The sequence below is a fragment of the Sturnira hondurensis genome, unplaced genomic scaffold, assembly GCF_014824575.4.
Source record: "Sturnira hondurensis isolate 20B ecotype Veracruz unplaced genomic scaffold, ASM1482457v3 Scaffold0015767, whole genome shotgun sequence".
NCBI lineage: Eukaryota > Metazoa > Chordata > Mammalia > Chiroptera > Phyllostomidae > Sturnira > Sturnira hondurensis.
The window spans coordinates 486,107-505,243 of record NW_028088398.1 but is presented as its reverse complement, the minus strand read 5'-3'; the positions used below and the strand labels follow the sequence as shown (position 1 = coordinate 505,243).

The 19,137-nt window shown below is 59.3% G+C and overlaps 1 protein-coding gene across 3 annotated transcripts in view; it reads right to left on the bottom strand.

Moving 5' to 3' along the window:
* MEGF8 (multiple EGF like domains 8) overlaps window positions 1–19,137 on the bottom strand; it is a 42,980-nt gene that overhangs the window by 7,982 nt on the left and 15,861 nt on the right. The window contains exons 13-36 of one of the 3 annotated variants that reach the window (XM_037065521.1): window positions 17,889–18,089; window positions 17,306–17,506; window positions 16,687–16,923; window positions 15,848–15,966; window positions 15,631–15,762; window positions 15,409–15,522; window positions 14,689–14,937; window positions 13,992–14,191; window positions 13,443–13,653; window positions 13,102–13,351; window positions 12,442–12,574; window positions 10,820–11,067; window positions 10,629–10,739; window positions 10,357–10,475; window positions 9,809–10,016; window positions 9,146–9,326; window positions 8,405–8,568; window positions 7,492–7,636; window positions 6,510–6,741; window positions 5,280–5,403; window positions 4,943–5,159; window positions 4,615–4,829; window positions 380–587; window positions 68–227 (exon numbers count right to left, since the gene is read on the bottom strand). In XM_037065521.1, the coding sequence (XP_036921416.1) occupies window positions 68–227; window positions 380–587; window positions 4,615–4,829; window positions 4,943–5,159; window positions 5,280–5,403; window positions 6,510–6,741; window positions 7,492–7,636; window positions 8,405–8,568; window positions 9,146–9,326; window positions 9,809–10,016; window positions 10,357–10,475; window positions 10,629–10,739; window positions 10,820–11,067; window positions 12,442–12,574; window positions 13,102–13,351; window positions 13,443–13,653; window positions 13,992–14,191; window positions 14,689–14,937; window positions 15,409–15,522; window positions 15,631–15,762; window positions 15,848–15,966; window positions 16,687–16,923; window positions 17,306–17,506; window positions 17,889–18,089 (4,379 nt within the window). The remainder of the gene's footprint in view (window positions 1–67; window positions 228–379; window positions 588–4,614; window positions 4,830–4,942; window positions 5,160–5,279; window positions 5,404–6,509; window positions 6,742–7,491; window positions 7,637–8,404; window positions 8,569–9,145; window positions 9,327–9,808; window positions 10,017–10,356; window positions 10,476–10,628; window positions 10,740–10,819; window positions 11,068–12,441; window positions 12,575–13,101; window positions 13,352–13,442; window positions 13,654–13,991; window positions 14,192–14,688; window positions 14,938–15,408; window positions 15,523–15,630; window positions 15,763–15,847; window positions 15,967–16,686; window positions 16,924–17,305; window positions 17,507–17,888; window positions 18,090–19,137) is intronic. The other 2 variants (XM_037065522.1, XM_037065523.1) reach the window with 2 other exon arrangements.

The window sequence follows — 19,137 nt, the reverse complement described above, 5'->3', positions numbered from 1 at the left end:
GCCCCCACCCCGTGGCTGTCCGCCCCCCCTCCAGCCCACCCAGGCCCCGGTCTGGCTGCAGCCTCACTTGTCTGTGGTGTAGCCTGCCTTGCAGCTGCACTTGTAACCGTGGAGCTGGTCGTGGCAGTTCTGGGTCTCATTGCAGTTGTGGTGCCCGTTTGCACACTCGTCCTCAGGAGGGCAGGACAGGAAGACCCATGAGGCGCCAGGATCCCCACACGTCAGCCCTGGCACGAGACACAGGGCTTCACTGGGGGTCTCCGCACCACCCACCGACCCGGGCCCCTGCTCCTACTTCCCGAGCCCCACCTCTGCGACGGCCCCCAGCCCCCTCCATGCTGTGAGCCAGCCCCTCGCCCGGCCTCCGACCCCTTCTCACCATCACGGGGGCCGCTGAGTCCACCCTCCAGGCAGTGGCCACCTCCATCCTGGCCCCTCCAGGCACACCAGCCACAGTGGGGGCGCCGCAGGCACAGGGCACACTGGGTCGCCTCGGCACAGCCCAGGGAGCAGCTCTCGGGCCCCCGGAGCAGCCGCCCGCAGCCTCCAGCCATACATCGCAGGGGCAGGTACGAGGGGCTCAGACACTGTCCGGGGAGGCGAAACACAGATCCACGGGGTCAAAGGAGTACATCCTGGGTACCCTCCTCTTCTCGGAGGTCTTACCCACCCAGCCGCAGCTGGTGGACCACAGCGAACACCAGCTGGGGTCATCACATTCTCCCTCTCAAGCACCTATAATTGAGACTAGCGACATCCTTGAAACCAGATTATGTAGAGCAGGACTGGCAAGGCTGATTGTGAACAAATGACATTAATGAAGAGGAGAGGCAGCAGGAAGCAGGTGGAGACAGAAGGAAGCAGAGATGAGAGCCACACCCCCGATGCAGGTGGAGAGGCCACTTCCCAGTTCCATCTCCAGTCCCTGGTGACACCTGGATGCACTCTGCACCTGGGCTTCCACGAGGTGCCACTGAGTTGGTGTAATGAGGCCCCTTCACCCACCTGGCTCAGGGCACAGCTGCTTCGTACAATCTAAAGTGGGCAATGGTCCCAAATGGAGACCAAAACTAGCATGAGGAGGAGGCCGCAAGCCACAGTCACCTAGAAGAAAAGGGGACCTGGCTGCTGGGGCAACAGGAGGCTCTCCCCCGGTCTGGGAAGCTGAAGAGTCCACAGTCAGGGGCTGAGCAGCAGCCCACATGCCACCACTTGTCACGCCCTGGGACCCAGACAATGAGGATCGGGCACTTGGGAACTAACCTCAGTGTATACAAGCAGTTCGCTTACGGCTCAGGCCTTAAGTACAAGAGGAGAGACTTTAGTCTGGGCTGGCCAGCAGCACTTAGAAAAAAGCAAAACCACCATGCAATCCTGAAACAGAAACTCCAACTGCTACGGCCAGAACTTTGAGCCTGTGGAGGGTTATGGCTGGTGGTGAGCCTTGCCCAACTGCCCAATTCTCTGCCAGGCTAGGCCTCCACATCTAAGTTTAGTGCACCCACGGCAGAGAGCAGACCAATCTGGGAGGAGGCGGACAGAAGCCTGAGGCCCCAGTCTGCCATGTGCTGTCTGCTGTGACCTCCCTAATGGCCAAATGCGATGCTGCTGTCCCACACCATGACTGCATTTCCTGTGTTCCTGGCAGAGACTTACAAACGTGAAGTTCTGAGCAGGATCCGCTCTCATCTGTTGGCATGCGCCATGCCCAGCAAAGTGCCTGGACACAAGGAAGGTGCGCAATAGACAGTGTGACGAAGGGAGAAAGAGGAGGAAAGAAGCCAGCCAGGAAAGGGAGCGCCCTCTCACCTGCGCCAGGCTCTGAGGCCAAAGCCATTGAAACAAACAATGCTGGATGGTTGGAACACAGCTGCCCTCGAGCCAAATCATAACAGGTCTGGCCTGTACGCCTGTTATGTTTCATCTGTGCAGTGGTGACTTTTAAAAACCCGAGCTAAGCCCTGGCTGGTGTGGCTCAGTGGGCTGAGTACCAGCCTGCAAACCAAAGGATCACCGGTTTGATTCCCAGTCAGGGCACATGCCTGCATTGCAGGACAGGTTCCCCAAGTGCCGGGCTTAAGAGAGGCAGCCACGCATTAATGTTTCTCTCCCTCTCCTCTCTTCCTTCCCCTCTGTCTAAAAACAAGTAAATTAGCCCTGGCTGGTGTGACTCAGTGGGCTGAGTGCCAGCCTGCAAACCAAACGGTCACCGGTTTGATTCCCGGTCAGGGCACATGCCTGGATTGCAGGCCAGGTCCCCAGTGGGGGGGCGTATGACAGGCAGCCACATATTAATGTTTCTCTCCCTCTTTCCCCCTCCCTTCCCCTCTCTCTAAAAAGAGATTTAAATTTTTTAAATAAAATTTAAAAATTAATTAAAAACAAAAAACCTGAGCCAACACTTTAATTAAGTTTCACAGAAACCAACCAGAAGACCTGGTGGAAAGCCCTCTCACGCTCACACGCAGACAGCCTTGTGCTCTCCACCACCTCCTCCGGCCTCCCACCTGGGGCTGCCCAGAGAGCCTGGCAGGCGCAGAGGGGCGGGGGGAGCAGCACGTGCTCTCTGGTCCCTGCAGCTCCCACCAAGACAAGCAACGGCAACCTCAGTAACATTGGGGGAGATAACTTCTACCACCAGGCAGACCCCCAGGTTTGGGGAGGAGAGGTCTCTGCCTGTTACAGACCAACGCTGCAGGGCCACACGGAGAGGCCCCTCGGGGACGCGCACTCCCCCGCCAGGCAGCGATCCCCAAGGCGTGTCCCAGAAAGTGGGTGGAACCTGGGGCGTCGCTGAGTTTTTACTTAATGGCAGGCTCTGCTCCACGCTCTCAATACATCCTCCCATTTAATCTGCCCAACCTGCCTACGGGATGGTGTGGTGCAACGCAAGAAAATACTTGTTTTTTTTTGTCCTGATCCCTGCCACAAAACTACTAAAATGCTTTACATTTCCTGTGTGATGGAATGTCTTGTGTTATTCACCAGGGGCCCCTTTCTCCCCAGAGTTTATGCTACTGAGGTGACTTTGGCAGGGATCACAGAAGGACCAGGTGATTGGAGGGGTTAGCTTTTGGCCCCACCCACTAACCTGGAGGCAGGGTTGACAACTGAGCTCTATAAAAACTCTTCAAGGCTGGTGCCCAGAGAGGGTGTGGAACTCCACACGCCCCCCTTATCTGGCCCCATTCATCTCTTCCACTGGGCTCTTCCGAAGCTGTGTCCTTTATAATAAACTGGTATTAGTAGGTAAATGTTTCCCTGGTCCCATGAGTCACTCCAGCAAATTCTCAAACTTGCAGAAGGGGTGGTGGGGACCGGATTCATGGCTGGCTGGCAGGAAGTACTGCAGACCCAGCTTTGAGCCGGGTGTCTGAGAAGGGGGCAGTCTTTGCAGACGGAGCCCTTGCACTCGTGGGATGTGATGCTAACCCCAGGTACAGAGTGTCAGAAGTGCACTGAATTGTTGGACACCCGGCTTGTGTCTGCACAATCGGTGAATTGGTTACTGGTGTTGGAAACACCTCAGATGTGGGGTCTGTTGAGACAACTTCTATTTGAACAAAGACGGTTGCCATGGTGAGTAGTCACACCTCAACTGGGTCTTGCACAACAAAGTTTGAACGGGGAGTGGACATCAGTGGGAATCAGAGCCCAGACGCTGGCCCAGTGACGCTGCTTCCAGGTATGACGAGAGGTGAATGTTCCTTGTCTCCCCCCGGGGTGGGGGTGGGGCTGGGGAATAAACGCCTCCGTCACTCGTCACTGGAACAGCTAAATCACGCCACACAGAGGCACCTCAGGAAGAAGCGTTCTGAGAGTGCATGCTGGGCAGCCCAGAGGCAGGCTGTCAAAGGCACATACAGTGCCCCACCCCCAGACCTTCCAGAACCATCTCTCCAGCCCACAGCCACACAGGAGGGGTGGGTCTGAGCTGCCACGTTGGAACCACATGCCCCGGGCTGTCTCCCTGGACCAAGGCTAGACCAAAGCTGGACCGACTCCTGAGCTGAGCTGAAGTCCCTTTGAGAATGTCAGAAAACTGGTGAACAGAGAAGACTGGCCTCTGGAATTGGAAAGTCACCTAGACTGAGGGAGGACCAGGGCTGCCACCTGAGGCCACGTGTGCTCACGACCGAGCCGAGAGAAACCAGAGCCCAGAGACGTGCAGGGAGCAGCTGAGCTCAGAGAGCACGTGGCCCGAGAGCCACGGAGCAGCAGGAGTTCCCGTCCTTACACCCCATCGAATACCCCCATTCCTCCTAACACAACCAGCTCAGGTGTGTTTCTGCCTCTTAAAAGCAAAAGTTCCAAATGCAGAGAGAGGTGGAGGAGGGAGAGGAGGCGGTGTAAGAGCCATGGAAGGACGGGGCAGGGAGAGCCTGAGCAGAGCTGCAGGGAGTGGCAAGCGGACACACCAGGAAGACTGAGAGGGCGAGGAGGGAAGAAAGAGACGCTGGGAAGAGAGAAGAGAGAATGGGGGCCAGGGGAAAGCGTGGTGGCAAGACCGGAGCACGGGGGATGGGGTGGGGAGGAGGAGGAGGAGGTGGCGGAGGAGAGAGTCAGCGCGGGGCCGAGAGGAAAGAGCCCGGGAGCCCTGGCAGAACGCGGTACCTGTTGGAGACTGCTGCTCCAGACACAGTGCTGCCAGCCCCCGTCTGCACCCTTGGAGTCCAGACAGGAGGTGCAGTTGGGCAGGAGGTGACAGGAAGTGGGGCAGGGCAGTGGGGGCGATGACTCCACGGGCATCGGGGACACGTTCAGCAGAGAGTGGCTGAAACACGTCCAGTCATAGGTGGGCTGCACGGACAGGATGCGCCGGGTCTCCCCTAGGGTTGGGGCATAGTGATTAACCCCGGGTCCACGACCCCAGCCCCCACCTCCCTGAGACCCAGTCCTGACCCCCAAACTGCCCTCTCAGGGACCACGCCTCGGTGCACACCTGTTCTCTTGAACTGACGCGTCCACATGCACTTGCCCTCTTTGGTGCACTGCTCGCAGTCGGCAGCCCCGCAGGCAGCCTCTGAGCAGTTTCCTGCCCAGAAGACCTCCCGCTGATTGATCCGACAGTCATTCTCCGAGGTGCAGGACCCGTTGCGCCCAATGCAGGCACCCTCGGGACAGTTGGTGCACCACTTACAGCGGGGGGCAGATGCCTGCTGCGGGGGACAGACTCCATGGGTTCTCAGGGTCTCCAGCATCCCTCTGGGCACAGCTCCTCCCACCCAATCCCAGCACAGTGGTTCCCAAGCCACCCCCCCCCACCTCGCTCCACTCACCTCTCCATCCCCAGGCTGCAGGGTCCTCGGATGGCGGGCCAGGCACTCGCTGCAGGTCCGGAGACGCCGACATTCCTCAGGAGAGCGTGGCATTGGGGAGCAGAGGGGAGGCCCACAGCCCAGCCTGGGGAGGCATGAGGCCTTGGCTCATCATGCCCAGCCAGGCCCCATCCTTCCTCCTCCCGTCCCAGCCTCTTCCTGGTGCCTCCTGAACATCACCCTGCGGCCCCCGTGTGTGCCCCACGCTGCACTCGGCATCGGACTCACAAAGCTGCTCCTTCTCCAGCCCACTTGCTATGGTCCCACGTCCACCTGCCACCCAGGCCAGAGACACTACACCGTCCCTCACATCCTCCTGCCCCTCTGCCACCAAGGCTTCTGCCTCCTCAGTTTCTCTGGCCGTCCCCTCCTACCCACCTCTGCAGCCCTGCATGCAGTTCAGGCCTCTTTCCCTCACCCTGGCCTTCTGTCTAGTCTCTACCTGCAGCCTTCCCTCCTTCGACACAGCCTCCAAGGCTCCTTCTGCCCAGGGCTGCCCCTGCCGCCTCCCACACAAACCCTTGTGGGCTCCCTGTCACACACAGTGGCGGTCCACAATCCTTCACCCAAACTCCTTGGAGGCAACGTGCTCCAGAACTTTTAGAAAAGCAGGGCATGTGCCGACTGTTACGGAACACCCTTGTGGAGGCTGGGAGAGCACCCCGTAAACCCAGCCCTTTGCTATTTCTGCAGTGAAGGCCGTGGCGCATTTCATCGGGCACACAAAGCCGAGTCTGTGCTAAACCCATGCCAGCTTCCCGAGACATCAGCTTCCAGAACCACAGGGGAGGGGTCTGCGGACCCGAGCCAGGGCCAGCGCCTCGGCCAAGCACCAGAAGCCCTTAAAGAGCCGACCCACCCAACTGAGAATGGAGATACCCAGTCTCATTTCCCCCAGACTCAGGGGGTATTTCAAATATGCCAGGCACAGCCCCACTTCTGAACCTTCGCTGGTGTCCAGTCGCCCAGTCATTTAGAGCCCAGTGCAGACCCAGCTCCTCTGGGAAGCATTCTGGGATGGCTCTCCAGCCCACATGCAGGGCTTCACCCTCGGGGCCCCCAGCCAGCCCTGCCGGTGAAGAGCTGCCCATTTCCCCACGGAAGCTGGTATCCCAGCCTGGCCTAGCACAGAAGCCCCTTCAGAGCGCACCAGAGAGCACCCTCCCCTGAGCTGTCAGTCACCACGGTTACCTGTGGGCCTGGTCCCCAGACCAGCAGGCCGCATGGCACCAGGTGCAGGCCCCAGACTGGTTGCAAGCTTCAGGCGAGGGCAGCAGGCGGCAGGGGTCAGGGGGCAGAGTCAAGGCCAGCAGGCGACCCAGGGCCACTCCCCCAAAGCCCCCTGAAATATAGAGCCGGCTGCCCACCGCGGCCACAGCGTGGGCCACAGACTCCTCCATGGGGGGCCCCACAGAGGCCTGACCTAGGGAAAGACAGAGTGGCGATCAGGAAGAAAACGGGCAGGACGCTGGGGAAGAGACCTACACTAAGACACCCGTCAGGGAGGGACACCGAGCAAGCAGTGAGACAGTCTGAGGAGACGGACAGAGCAGGACAGGGAGAAACAGGGAAAGCCAGACAGGGCCGGGGAACCGGACAGACAGCCAAACAAGAGAGGGAGAGAGGCATGTAGAGGGAAGAAAGCAACAGAGAGTGAAATTACGATTGGGGATAAATGTTGCAGTACAGCCCTAAGAGTTGTTTCTTTTCTTCTTGTAACGCAAGTGCCCGGACAGAAACTCTCACTGCCAGGCACCCTTTTCAAAGAGGCACATGTATCAAGGAAGGCTGTCTGGGATGGACACACTGTAGCCGCAGGACCACTGGGACCAGGCCAGCTGGCTCCCTCCCCACCTGGGGCTTTGTTTCACAGAATTTGGTTGATTTCAGCATCTGACCATTTGGGCTACTTGTTTTCTCTTCCCACCCTTTAAATTCCTGCTCTTATATTTTAAACTTGCCCATAACGAATGAGCCAGAGAAACCCCAGGCCTCTACCATGGATCCCAATAAAAGCAGCAAAATAAAATTTTCTAAGGGGAGAAAAAGGAAGGAGGGTGTCCCCCTGGGTGTTTAGGGGACAGGAGCTGTGCTGGAGCGTCTGAGGGGCACCACGTATCTCCCAGTGGGAGGGAGCCAAGTCAGGGGCTCCCGGGGGCAGCAAAGGACTTACGGGTGAGGTCGGGCAGGAGCCAGGTGTTGCAGTTGACCTGGTAGAGCAGCACCTCACTGCTGAACGCTTCAGTGTCCGAGAGCCCCCCCAGGACCACCATGGTGTCCCCCAGCAGGGCCGAGGCGTGGAAAAGTCGGGGGAGGGGCTGTTGGGCAGACAGGTGGCAGAATGGCCCATCAGAGTCCGCAGTCCTCTGCCCCCTCTCTCGGCTCACTGAGGGCCACCCCAAATCCCCCTAACCTGAGCCCCGCCAGCCTATCCCATCCAGACCTTCCTCAGATCTCACTTCCCTCCTCCAGGAAAACTCCCTCATTCCTCAGCAGCCCCAGAACCATCCTCCTCTCCCGAACTCCTACACCCTGTGCTACTCCGCAGCAACCTAGCCCAGACTGCTGGAGATGCACCCCACAGATTTGTGTAATCTCGCCAGCTGGGCTGGGGACGCCTGGGGTGAGGCCTGGGTGTCTTACTTACTCCTCCCCCACAGTCCAGACCCAGGAAGGGCTTGGAAATATGTCGATGGACAAAACGCAATTGTCCCTGACCAGCAGATCCAGGGTTACATGTTCTCCCACACACCCACTGGTCTCCTTTGGCCTTGAAGGCAGGAAGTGTAAGGAAGGAGCCTCAGTCCCTGGATGGGGAGGCCAGGAAGGGGCGGGGCCTGCCAGGGCTGCACCAAGAGTGGGACGGAGCTGGGGCAGAACCCTGGCCTCTGAACTCCTGGTCTAGGAGTCTCTTCTCCGAGCCAGGGACGGCAGATGGGGAGACATGGGATGCCGCAGCTCAGTTCAGGGGACTGGGGAGGAGGGGGAGTAGGAGTCCAGGGTTGAGCTAGTCCCTGGATCATTGGGATGGGGAGGCCCCTTCCCTCCCACCCTTTACCGCCATCTGTCTAGACCTCCTTTCTGACCTTTGGCCCCTGAGAAGGGGCCAGCAGGCTCCAGGTGCGGTCAGGACAGTGCAGGGAGTAAAGCTCGGAGGACGGAGCCGCCAGCTCCACGTGGAAGCGGAAACCCCCAAATACGTAGAGGGAGTCCGTGGCCTCGTGGTACACAGCAGAATGACCATAGAGACCTGGCCGGAGTTGGGGCAAGGGTGAGGACAGAAACTGGCGAAGGCCTGGGGACCAGGCAGACAGCGCCCCCCCCACCCCTGCTGCCTTTCTGAGTTCCCCTTCTTATGACCACAACGCCTCCCCAGGCCCTGAGGCCACAGACTCAGGAGACCTTCTCAACCCTCCCTCTCCCTGGAGTTGAAAGGAGAACCATCAGAGTCTGGGAAAGAGGAGAGGGCGACTGGGGTGGCCAGAATATCCTGGGGAGAGCGACCCAAGAATGTAGGAGGAGACAGAGACAGGAGAATATCTGGGGGACAGTGACCTAGGCCCTGGGGGAGCGGGATACTGGGCAGAAAGAGGGCAGCTTACCGTGGAGTCAAGGGGAGGGGTGTTAAATAGAGACACTGAACTTCTCATTCTCGAGACGGTACCCTGAGAATCTTGGTAGGGGTCAGCAGGAAGACAGGAGATAACAAGATATGAAGTTGGGGGGTGGGCAGTGACCACAGAGTATGGAAGTGGACAGAGAGCCTACACAAAGCCCCAGATGGCCAGTAGGTCAAAGGCGCCGTGCTCTCCTGTCCCTAGCCCCACCTGTGGGGGGCGTCCCGCTCTGAGCGCCGGATACCCAGGTGCCAGTTGCCAGCTGGTACTCAAAAAGCTGCTGGTTGAAGCCATTCTCAGGGGAGTAGCCGCCCACCAGGAGCAGAGACAGGCCTCGGCGGGCAGTGAGGGTGTGGCCGGCGACAGCAGGCAGTTCCACAGTCTGAGGGGTCTGAGGGTCAGAGGGCATACATAGGTCACAGGAGGCCAGAAGTCAGGGGTCATCCTGAGGGTAGGAGAGACTCAGAACTCCCCACACTCTTCCTGAACCACTAAGGGGACAGTGAGCTGCCCGGGGCTGGTCAGAGCAGGCCCTCCAACCAGCCCTGCTCCCAGCAGGTGTGCAGTAGACCTCTGGCCATTTCCACCTCAGTGTCACTTCTCTAGCCAGGAGCAGCCTATGTTCCCTTGCTGTGGCTGCAGAGGGCTGACTACCTGCTCTACAGGCTGTATCCCCAGCCTATTCGACCATGGTACCACATCCCCTTGGCCAGAACAGAGTGTGTAACCCAGGTGGCCAATGAGATTCAGTTCTGGGACTTCCGCTGTAGCCCAGGGAGTAAGCCATGTCCTCTGGGGACAAAGTGGCAGGAGCTCCCTGGCCATCTGGCCAGAGCCCGGTTACAGGGCCCAGGGGTGGGGAGAGATGCTCACCTTCTCCTGCCGCCACTGCAGGGTGGTCAGGTTGAGGACCCAAAAGTCTCGGGCAATGCCCCCAGCCGTGAGCCCCCCCAGAAGGTACATGGCACCACGGCCCGAGGGCACATAAGCAGCTGCATGGAAGGAGCGGGGTGCGGGGCCTGGGCCCCCATCCTCAGCTCCTGCCAGCATCTGGGTCCACCGCCACTCACTCACTGAGTACCTGGGACCAAGATGCAAAAAAGCAGCCTCACTGTCCAGTCATCCCAGTATCCCAGCAACCCAAGTGACCCGCTACTCCTCAGCGGGTATTCCAGCATCCTAGCATCCTGTGGGGTGGCCCTCCGAAGACAGTCACCTTACCATCCCCCAGGGCGGGCGGCACTACCCACTTAAATAAGTGTCCACCCCTGAGGCGAGCCTCCTATGATAAGTGTCACCATGTCCTTTGGAGATGTCCTTCTTAGGCACCCCTGAGAGGACTCTTAGGTGACAGACATCCAGCATCTCCTGACGTGAACTTCTCTCATTCCAGTATCCCACCTCCCCAGGGCAGTTCTCACCTGTACAGGTTTCCCAGCAGCCCCTGGGGAAGGCCCAGGCCCCCAAACATCCACAAAGTGGCATCAGGTCCCTCCACCATGGTGTGCCCCAGGCGGTGCAGGAAGCGGCTAGCAGTATCCTAAGGGTGCGGGTAAGGACACGAGGGGTCAGGCTAGGGTCACGACAAAGTGTCAGGCTGAGTACAGGGTCTGGGGGTAGTCCCAGGAGTGGAGGAGGGAGAAGGATCCAGGCAGAGGGGCACCTCCCCAGACACTAGACCACCACAACTCACAGCTGAAAGGCGGCTGTCCATGAGGGTCTCCCAGACCAGCTGCCCACCGTCCAGCTTGGTGGCACAGTTGGGGCCTCCGAAGCCCTCAGCACAGATGCACACACCCAGGCTCTGGGGGACAGCAGGAGGATGCTCAGCAGGACACCTGAGCACCACCCCACCCCACCTTGATCACCTCGTCCCTCCCGTACCTGGTTGCAGGTCCCCGCCCCGCTGTGGGCATTGCAGTTTTCAGGACATACAGCCATGCGGCAATGTGGGCCAGCCCAGCCCTGGGGACAGCGGCAGAGTCCAGCACCGGTGGCCCCGTCCTGGGGCACACACTCCTGGGGAACAGGACAGCTTCCGAGGCCCCCTGACCCACAGCGGGCAGAGCCCACTGAAGCGTTGAAGCCCCAGGACGAGGAGCCGTTGGCCTCCCAGTACAGCACGAGCAGCCCTGTTGGGAGAGAGGGCAGAAGCAGGTAGCAGAGCCAAGTCCAGACACTACTCCACCCCCAGGTTTTGAGAAAAACCAGTGTCATTAGGCAGGCACCCATTTGTCTATAATCTCTGCACACCCTCTCCCTTGTCCAGCCCAGCAAGTTCTCATGGGTTTTTCTTTTTCCCCACTGGTTGTGAAGCCTAAATCTCTCTCATGCTCACTCACTGCTGGCCACTTCCTCAGTAGTCTGGCCTGGCCACCAGCACCATCCCCCACTGGTCTTCCTGGCTCCTGCACACTCTGCCCTTCACAGCATCCCGTGTGATCCTCCAAAAACACAAACCTGATCCTGTCACTCACAAGCTCCAAACCTTCCATGACTTGTTACTGTTCTGTAAAACCCAGTTTCCTTAGAAAGAGTTCCAGGATGGGAGGGTGGGGATTAACGATATGTAAAAAAGTCTCAAAAAAGTTACATGGGGGGGAAAAAGGGCCTTGCAAGCTTTCTGACATCATCACCTCCCCCTCTCAGGCTCTCTGGCTCCAGCACCAGGCCCCCTTCCTGCTTCTCAGGGCCTGGCCACCTGCAGATCCTCCGCCTGGAGGAGTCTCCCTTACCCGCACTGCCCCCTAGAGGCCTTAAGTGAAACTGCACCTCTGCACCGAAGCCCTCAGTACTACCCAGATAAGCCAGGCTCTCTCTTCCATTTCCTTTTATCCCTCACTATTCAGAGTACACATTGTTCAATGTCACACACACACACACACACACACGCTGAATCCATGGAGGTGAAGCCTGTACTGCACCCCTAGCATCTAGCACAGGCCCAGCTCACCGCAGGTGGGCAGTAAACACTTAGTGAGTGGAAGGGAACCAGGGCCCAATCGATTCTAGGCTCACTGCGAGGGCTCTGCAGGGGCTAACTACAGCCCTGCCTCTCTCCCCCAGCCTTGGAGCAGCAACTGCCATGGGCAACAAATTATTTCTGGTGCATCATCATCAACATCAGCTGGGTTTCACAGCCCTGCGGGTGGGTCTCAGTTATGGGGCTGTGCCCCCAATGGTGACAGTCAGCCAAAAGCCCTGAGGACATAATCAGCCCTGGTAGAGAACCCCAGCCCGAGGAGACACTCAGGGGCCCTCACGCCGGCCCTTCTGTGCATCCCAAAGACACGTCCCTCTTGGCCCTTCTCTCCAGAGGCAACCCACTAATATTCTATTTGCCTCTCAGCTGAAGAAACTGAGACCCAGAGGTGGCAAGGGATTGCCGCACCCAGCAAGTCAGTGGCAGGGTGGGCTGGGTCTTCAGCCCACCTTGGTTAGCAAGCTGCAGGGGAGCAAGGGATACACAGCCCAGGACAGAGGTCCCACCTCCCCAGTCCCCGTACCAGACAGGGCCTGCACAGTGAGGGGCCTGTCCCGCCGTTGGCCGCAGAAGGCAGCAATGAGGCTACGGTCCGATTGCACCACACCGGTGTCCAGGAATCGTGGGAAGCCATCAAAGGCCAGCACGTAGCTCAGCTGGAGGAATGCAGAGCTGAGGGTTAGGGGAAGCTGAGGATGACGAAGAGGGGTGCTAGGAGTCTGGGAGGGGGAGTTCAAGAGCAGAGGACAAGCTGAGATAGGGAAATGGGCTGTTTGCACCTCCTGGGCAGACGGTCAAACTGTGGCCTAGAGGCCACCAGTCCCCCACCTGTGTTGATAGCAGACGTGGCTAATCAATCAGGCACTCTCACCTGGAGCCTCTTTCTCAATACACAGCTCCCGGAAGCCACTACCATTGGTCAGAGCTGACACACGGAATAAATGTTTACCATGCCTGGGCTGAGGAAGGGGAGTTTGAGGATCTGGGGATTGGAGACTTGGAGTCCAGGAAACAGTAGGTGACCTGGCAAATGGGAGGGTCTGTGGTCTTAGAAATGAAGGGCTGGGGTCACAGGAACAGAGTTTGGGGTTTGAAGGATGCAACATGGGAACGTTGGGGTCAGGGTCTGACTCAGACTGGGAAGGGAGGTGCGGGTCTGAACCCTAGCACTCTCGGAGCTCACCGTGCAGGGCGTGCTGCTGTCAAGGGAGAAGGTGAGGGTGAGTGGTGGACACTGGGTCCCGGGAGCACAGGGCTGCAGCACCTCGGTGGCCGAGACAATCCACACACAATACAACAGGTCTGACTCGGCTCTTGCTGCCCCACCATCTGGAGGCAGCAGCCCCCCAACCCGGCGTGAGCCCAGTGCCACTGAGGACACATTGGTGAGGAAGGTGCGACCCCCACACTCCCGGAAGCAGGAGCCACCAGCCCTGGGAGACAAAGGAAAGCCAGTGTCAGACCAGTCCTGCCTCATCCCACATCGACCGGACCCCTACCCCACCTGTCTGGCCCCTGGCTCACCGGGGGTCCCCATAGTAGCCAGGGGAGCAGAGCTGGCAGTGGGCACCCTCAGTGTGGTCCTGGCAGAAGCAGAGCCCACTGAGGCTGTCACAGTGGCCGAGGCGTGGGTCCCCGTGCTCATTGCACTGGCAGGGTCGGCAGCCGCTCGAACCCGTGGCATTGCCAAAGCTGCCGGGCTGGCACCGCTCACAGTGCTCTCCCCAGGTCCAGTCTGTGAAAGCCCCAGCAGGCAGGGTGCAGAGTCAGGGGCGAGGGTGGGACAGGGCCTGCCCAGCTGGCTCAGCTGACCCCTGACCTCCCCTGGCTGCTTCAAAGGAAGGTAACCAGGGCTGACTTGGGAGACTAGCAAGGCCCAAGAGTGGGGACTGAGGTCCCGCCAAAGAGGTGGGTGCCACTGAAGCCTGTCTGGGGTCAGGAGCAAGCAATGGGGCAGGAGGACCCAGAGCCAGGTGAGGGGACACTGAAGCCCATGCAGAGAACAGGAAACTGGAACCCCGAGGAAGCTCCCTCGAGGCCAGTCCAGGGGCATCTGGGAGGGGGGCTGCTCACCCTGGCACTCATCACAGAAGCCAGGCCCCCGTTTGCGGCAGTGGCTGTGGAAGTTGCAGCCACAGTCTCGGGAGCAGCGGGGAGCAGGGGGTCCCGGAGCAGGCGTGGGTGGGGGCAGATCGGACGTCCAGCCCAGGTCACACACGCAGGTGAAGTCGGGGGGGCCACTGCACACACCATGGCCGCAGTCCTCCAGGCACCTGAGGGGCCATGGCAGGGGTGGGGGAAGGGCTGGGCAGGCCGAGACTCCCCAAGGCATCCCTTCACCCCACCCTGCTCCATCATCTCCATGGCAACACCATTGCAAGCTACTGCCCACTGGTCCAGGACTACATGGGTGGCCCCATCTCCAAGGTAACCCATCACACGTGGTTACTTCTGTCTCTATAGTAACCACATATCACCACTAGTGATCTGTTCTCTATGAAAACCCCTTTTCAACTTGGTCCTCCTCCATCTCCATGGCAACTCTGAAGACTATGGCCCACAGTCTATGGGTAACCTGTCTCCACAGTAACTGGCATTACACTGGGGACCCTATCACTATAACGAGGACCTAGTCTGCAAGGTAGAAACCTGCGGCTCACTGCGGGTGCTGGTCCATGGGAAGGATTCCCCCACCAAGATCACTTCCTCCCTCCATCGCCGCACGTCCCAGCCCGGAGCAACATCTCCATGGAAACCCAGTCCCACTCACGTGCGGTTGCAGTATGTAATACCATCTCCCTGGTAGCCCCGCTGGCAGTGACATTCGTAGCTGAGGGGCGTGTTCAAGCAGGTGGCCCGAAGGTGGCACCGTGCCAGGCCCAGGCGACACTCATCCACATCTGGACAGCGGGCATACGCCCAGCGGGCAGGGAGGGCCACGGACAGCCCCAGGCCCTCCCCCACCCACAGGGAGCAGTTACCCCCACCCAGGGGCCCAGAGAAGTCCCCCTGGAGGCACCTGGTTTGGGAGAGATTGAAGGTGGTGGAATGGGAAGAGGTGACAAAGATACAAGAGACAGAAACAGTGATGGGGAGAGAGGAGGCCAATCAGAGAGAGAGAGAAAAGTGAATACGGGGAGAGAAACAGGAGAAGAAATGGAAGTGACAGAGAAACCAAGAGAAGTCAGACACAAATGATTGTGACAGACAGGAGACAGAAGCAGGGAATTAGTGAAAGGGAGAGACAAGGAGACAGAACCAGAAAGTCAAGAATGAAGAAACAGAAGGAAAGATGAGAGAAAACAAGCCACAGGAAAAGGAAAAGAGTGGATAGAGAGAAATAAGGGAAAAGGGAAGGGGAAAAAACAGACGATGGTCAGGAAAAAGCAGAGAAATGAACAGCTGTTAGAATTAGGGCCCTGGAGAGCTACCCGCCCCATACCCCACCCCATACCCCACCCATCCACCTGCCCCACCTCCCAGGCCTCACCGTCCCAGTGTGGGGTTGTCCTCGTTGCCACACCAGCCACACTCATGGCTCTGCAGACACTCGTGGCAGGTCAGGAAGCGGTCACAGCTCCGGCACCGTGGCTCTGAGTGCACGCTGCAGAGCGACAGTGCGGGGAGTGGGGGTGGCTCAGAGCCCAGGCCCCCACCTGCCGCCACCTTCCCCTCTGTGAGCCCCACCACCCAGCCATCACCCTGACCGTACCTGTCGTCCCAGCCTCGGCAGCCCCCGTATGGGTACCGGGCCAGGTAGGCAGCAAACAGGAAGCAGGTGTGGGTGGACTGGCACCAGGCACACTGGCTTGAGTTGGCCAGGCAGTCCTCACAGGTCAGGCGCCTGGGGGTGAGGAGTAGGGTCGGGGTCATGCCATGGCTGGTCTGTGCACCCCCCAACACCTGCTCCCCGGGCCAGAGGGGCTCACTGGCTGCAGAGCGGGGGACACTCCTCCAGGGTCTTCAGGGCACCCCGACCCCGGCCCCGCCGGCTACACGCCGCATCCCCTTTGCGGTTGGTGCTCTGATGCCACTCACAGAAGGGGTCCTGGGGGTTACAGAAGACCCCAGCTTAGCCCTGTCCCTTGGGCTCCCAGCGTCCTGCCTCCCCCACCTGCTCCACCCGAGACCACCCCTCCAAGCCCCCTCCCTCCCCAACCGCCTGCCTCTCCAGACTGCCTTTCAGCCAACAACATCCTTGGCTTCGGCCTGCCCAGCACCTACTTCCTTTGGGCACTAGCACCCTCTGTATGGTCAAGGTGGGGCTGGGTCAATCCTGGCCTCCCTGACTGGTCCTAGAGCTGGCACGAGACCCAACCAGAGTGAGTAAAATGCTCTCCTGGGACGTCTGCTGACCTGGAGGGTGAGTGAGGCGGGGACAGAAAGGTGCCTTCTCTCCACCTGGCTGAGCGGGGGAATGCAAGTCTGGAGCCTGTGGCTCCCCCGCCACCCGCAGGCGTTGACCCTCTGGGAGGGCACAGTGTGAGCCGCCAGGCGTCTCAGGCCTGCTCTGGGGCCCTGTAGCCTGAGCCCATAAACGCTCCTCTGGTGAAGAGGCTCCAGGTTGGGGTTTCCAGCCCCCATGAGAGGGAGAGCCCTGAGTGCCAGCCCTCTCCTCTGCTCCCCACTGAGCTCTTGTCTGCAGCTCGAAGATGATAGACCCAGTTCTCTCCCCCTACTGCCACCCAGGGGGCCCCTCCCTCACCCCTGGATCCCCTGCTTTGGCTGCCTCCAACTTGAAAGCGCCCCTCTGGGGCCTGGCAGGCACCTGGGTGCAGGCATGGCAGTCACGATGCTCCTCACAGAGGGGGCAAAGGGCAGGCACCAGCACCAGCAAGGACCCGCTGGCCCCGCTGGCCCCGCAGTGGGCCCCACTCTGGCGCAGGTGGCAGGTGGCGCTGGTCAGGCACCAGCCACAGCCCTGGTCGGCCAGGCAGCCCAGGCAAGAGGAGTAGGAGGCACAGGCCGCTGAGCGGTAGGGTTCCAGGAAGAAGAAGGAGATCTCCTGGGGGAGGGGCACAGGAGGTCAGGGGTCTGTGCCCCAGCTTCAGGGTCAGGAGTAGAGGTTTGGGTCAGAGTTTGGAGCTAAAGGCTTCAGTGTTTAGAGACAAGGTTGAGGACTCATGCACACACAGGTCAGGATTTAGGCCATCAGCAGACAAAAGGGGGACCAGGGTTTGAAACAATCTAAAGATCAGAGGTCAAAGTATGGAGGGCAGAAGTCAGGGGCAGTGGGGTAGGGCAGGGGTTGGAGTAGCAGGTCAGAGTCTGGGGGTCAGACCCTGGGGTGTGGAGGGTGCAAGGTGAGGCCCGAGTTCAGAAGCCCAGGTTTGTTGCCAGGGGTTCAGAAAGCCCAGGGCACCTGGGGCCCGGGCCCGACTACTCACGCTGCCACCAGGCACGCCGGTCCGGTCCCACAGCAGCGTGAGCTCGCTGTGCCCAGGGCCTGCGGAGCCGTTGAGCTGGCCACGGATCTCCACCGCATACTTGTGGCTCCGGCCAGGCAGCGGGAAGAGCCGAGCGGCCCCTGGGCGCTGCAGCCGCCTCGTCTCTTTCTCCTGCTGAGCCACCCAGCGCCCCACCTCCTCCTAGGGTAGGGATGAGGACAGACGGGGGCCTCAGGGCCTTCCACAGCCCCCAACCCCAGAAACCTCTGGGCACTTCAATAGCAGCCCCCTCCTCCTGGGAAAAAGAGGGGCACAGTTCCTCTGACTCTGAGAACCTCCAAGTGTCCCCAAAGCCACCAGTGACCCTCTTCCTCCTCAGGGGAATCTGACTTGCTAGGACAGACCTTCCCCACATTCTCCACTCCCCTCTTCCCCACCAAAGCGTGTCCACAGAACACGCCAGGGCTCTCCCTGCACTGAGGACACATCTCCCAGCTCTGATTTCTCCCCGCCCCCCTGCACCACACATCCTCGCCCCTGGACTGACTGTAAACAGCCCTCTGAGTGCCCCAGGCACCCTCACCATGTTCGCTGTGTCAGGGCCACGGGCCATCTGGGCCAGGACACGTAGGCGCTGGGCCCGGGCCCACACAGCCACGTCCTCGGCCCCTGGCCCGCCAGGACCTCCTGGAAGCAGCGGGTGGATGAAGCCACGGTAGACCAGGGACACATCGGTCTCTGGGCTGGGTGTCAGGGTGATGGTTGTGCTGCGGACGATCAAGACCTGTGACGGCCAGGGACGGGTGTGCATGAGAACTCCACGTGGCCTGTGGTCCCCACCCCTCAGGCCACAGCAGAGCCAGAAACAACCAGGCAGCTCCACCTCCTTCCTATTTCACGGAATGAAAGACTGCCCTGGCTGATGTAGCTCATTGGACTGAGCACAGCCCTGAGAACCAAAGGGTTGCCGGTTCAATTCCCAGTCAGGGCACATGCCTGGGTTGCAGGCGTGGTCCCCAGGAGGGGGCATGTGAGAGGCAACCATACATTGATATTTCTCTCCCTCTCTTTCTCCTTTCCTTCCTCACTCTCTAAAAATAAATAAACAAAATCTTAAAAAAACGAAACAGTATCACTTCACTACAGGGTTTGGGAAACTTCCCGGTTAGCGAACGCAACCGTGTGCCAAAAGGGTGTTGCACCCCCACCCCACGGGGACAGAAGCCCCGGTGCTCAGAGCCCCGGGACCATACCCTACGTACCATATCCTCCGTTATACAGCAACCAAGTACATAAGGTTCTTTTTTAAAAGACATCCCAGATACAACGTTCAAAGTGATGGACGTATGACGTAATTTATTGCTTGTATGTGTTTTTGTAATTGCAAATGAACAGACCGACCCAGTGCTCATCGAGGGAGACTGTTTAGATAAACAGCAGCACTGAGGCAATTTCCTCAGCCCCCCGGTGGGAAGGTTGCCAGTGTGTGTCAAGAAGAAAAGGAAGCAGTAATACAGTGTGGGTAGCATACTACTTTTTTTTGCAAGAAAGAAAAATGATTGAAAGTCACATTTACTTGTATTGGAATAGGTAGACTCTGGGAGGAGATCAAAGAAATCCAAACAGGTCTCGGGGGGAAGTAGGGTGGCCTTGAGCTGGGGGGGCGGTGGGAGCCATCTTCCCACACTGAGGAGGCAGGGAGTGGGTAGATGGGAGACACATGCATGAATGTTCACACCAGCAAAACGGTGGAAACAACCCACTTGCTTATCAGCTGATGAACGGGTACGGCCCAGCCATGCAATGGAAGATGACTCGGCCGTGAAAAGGAA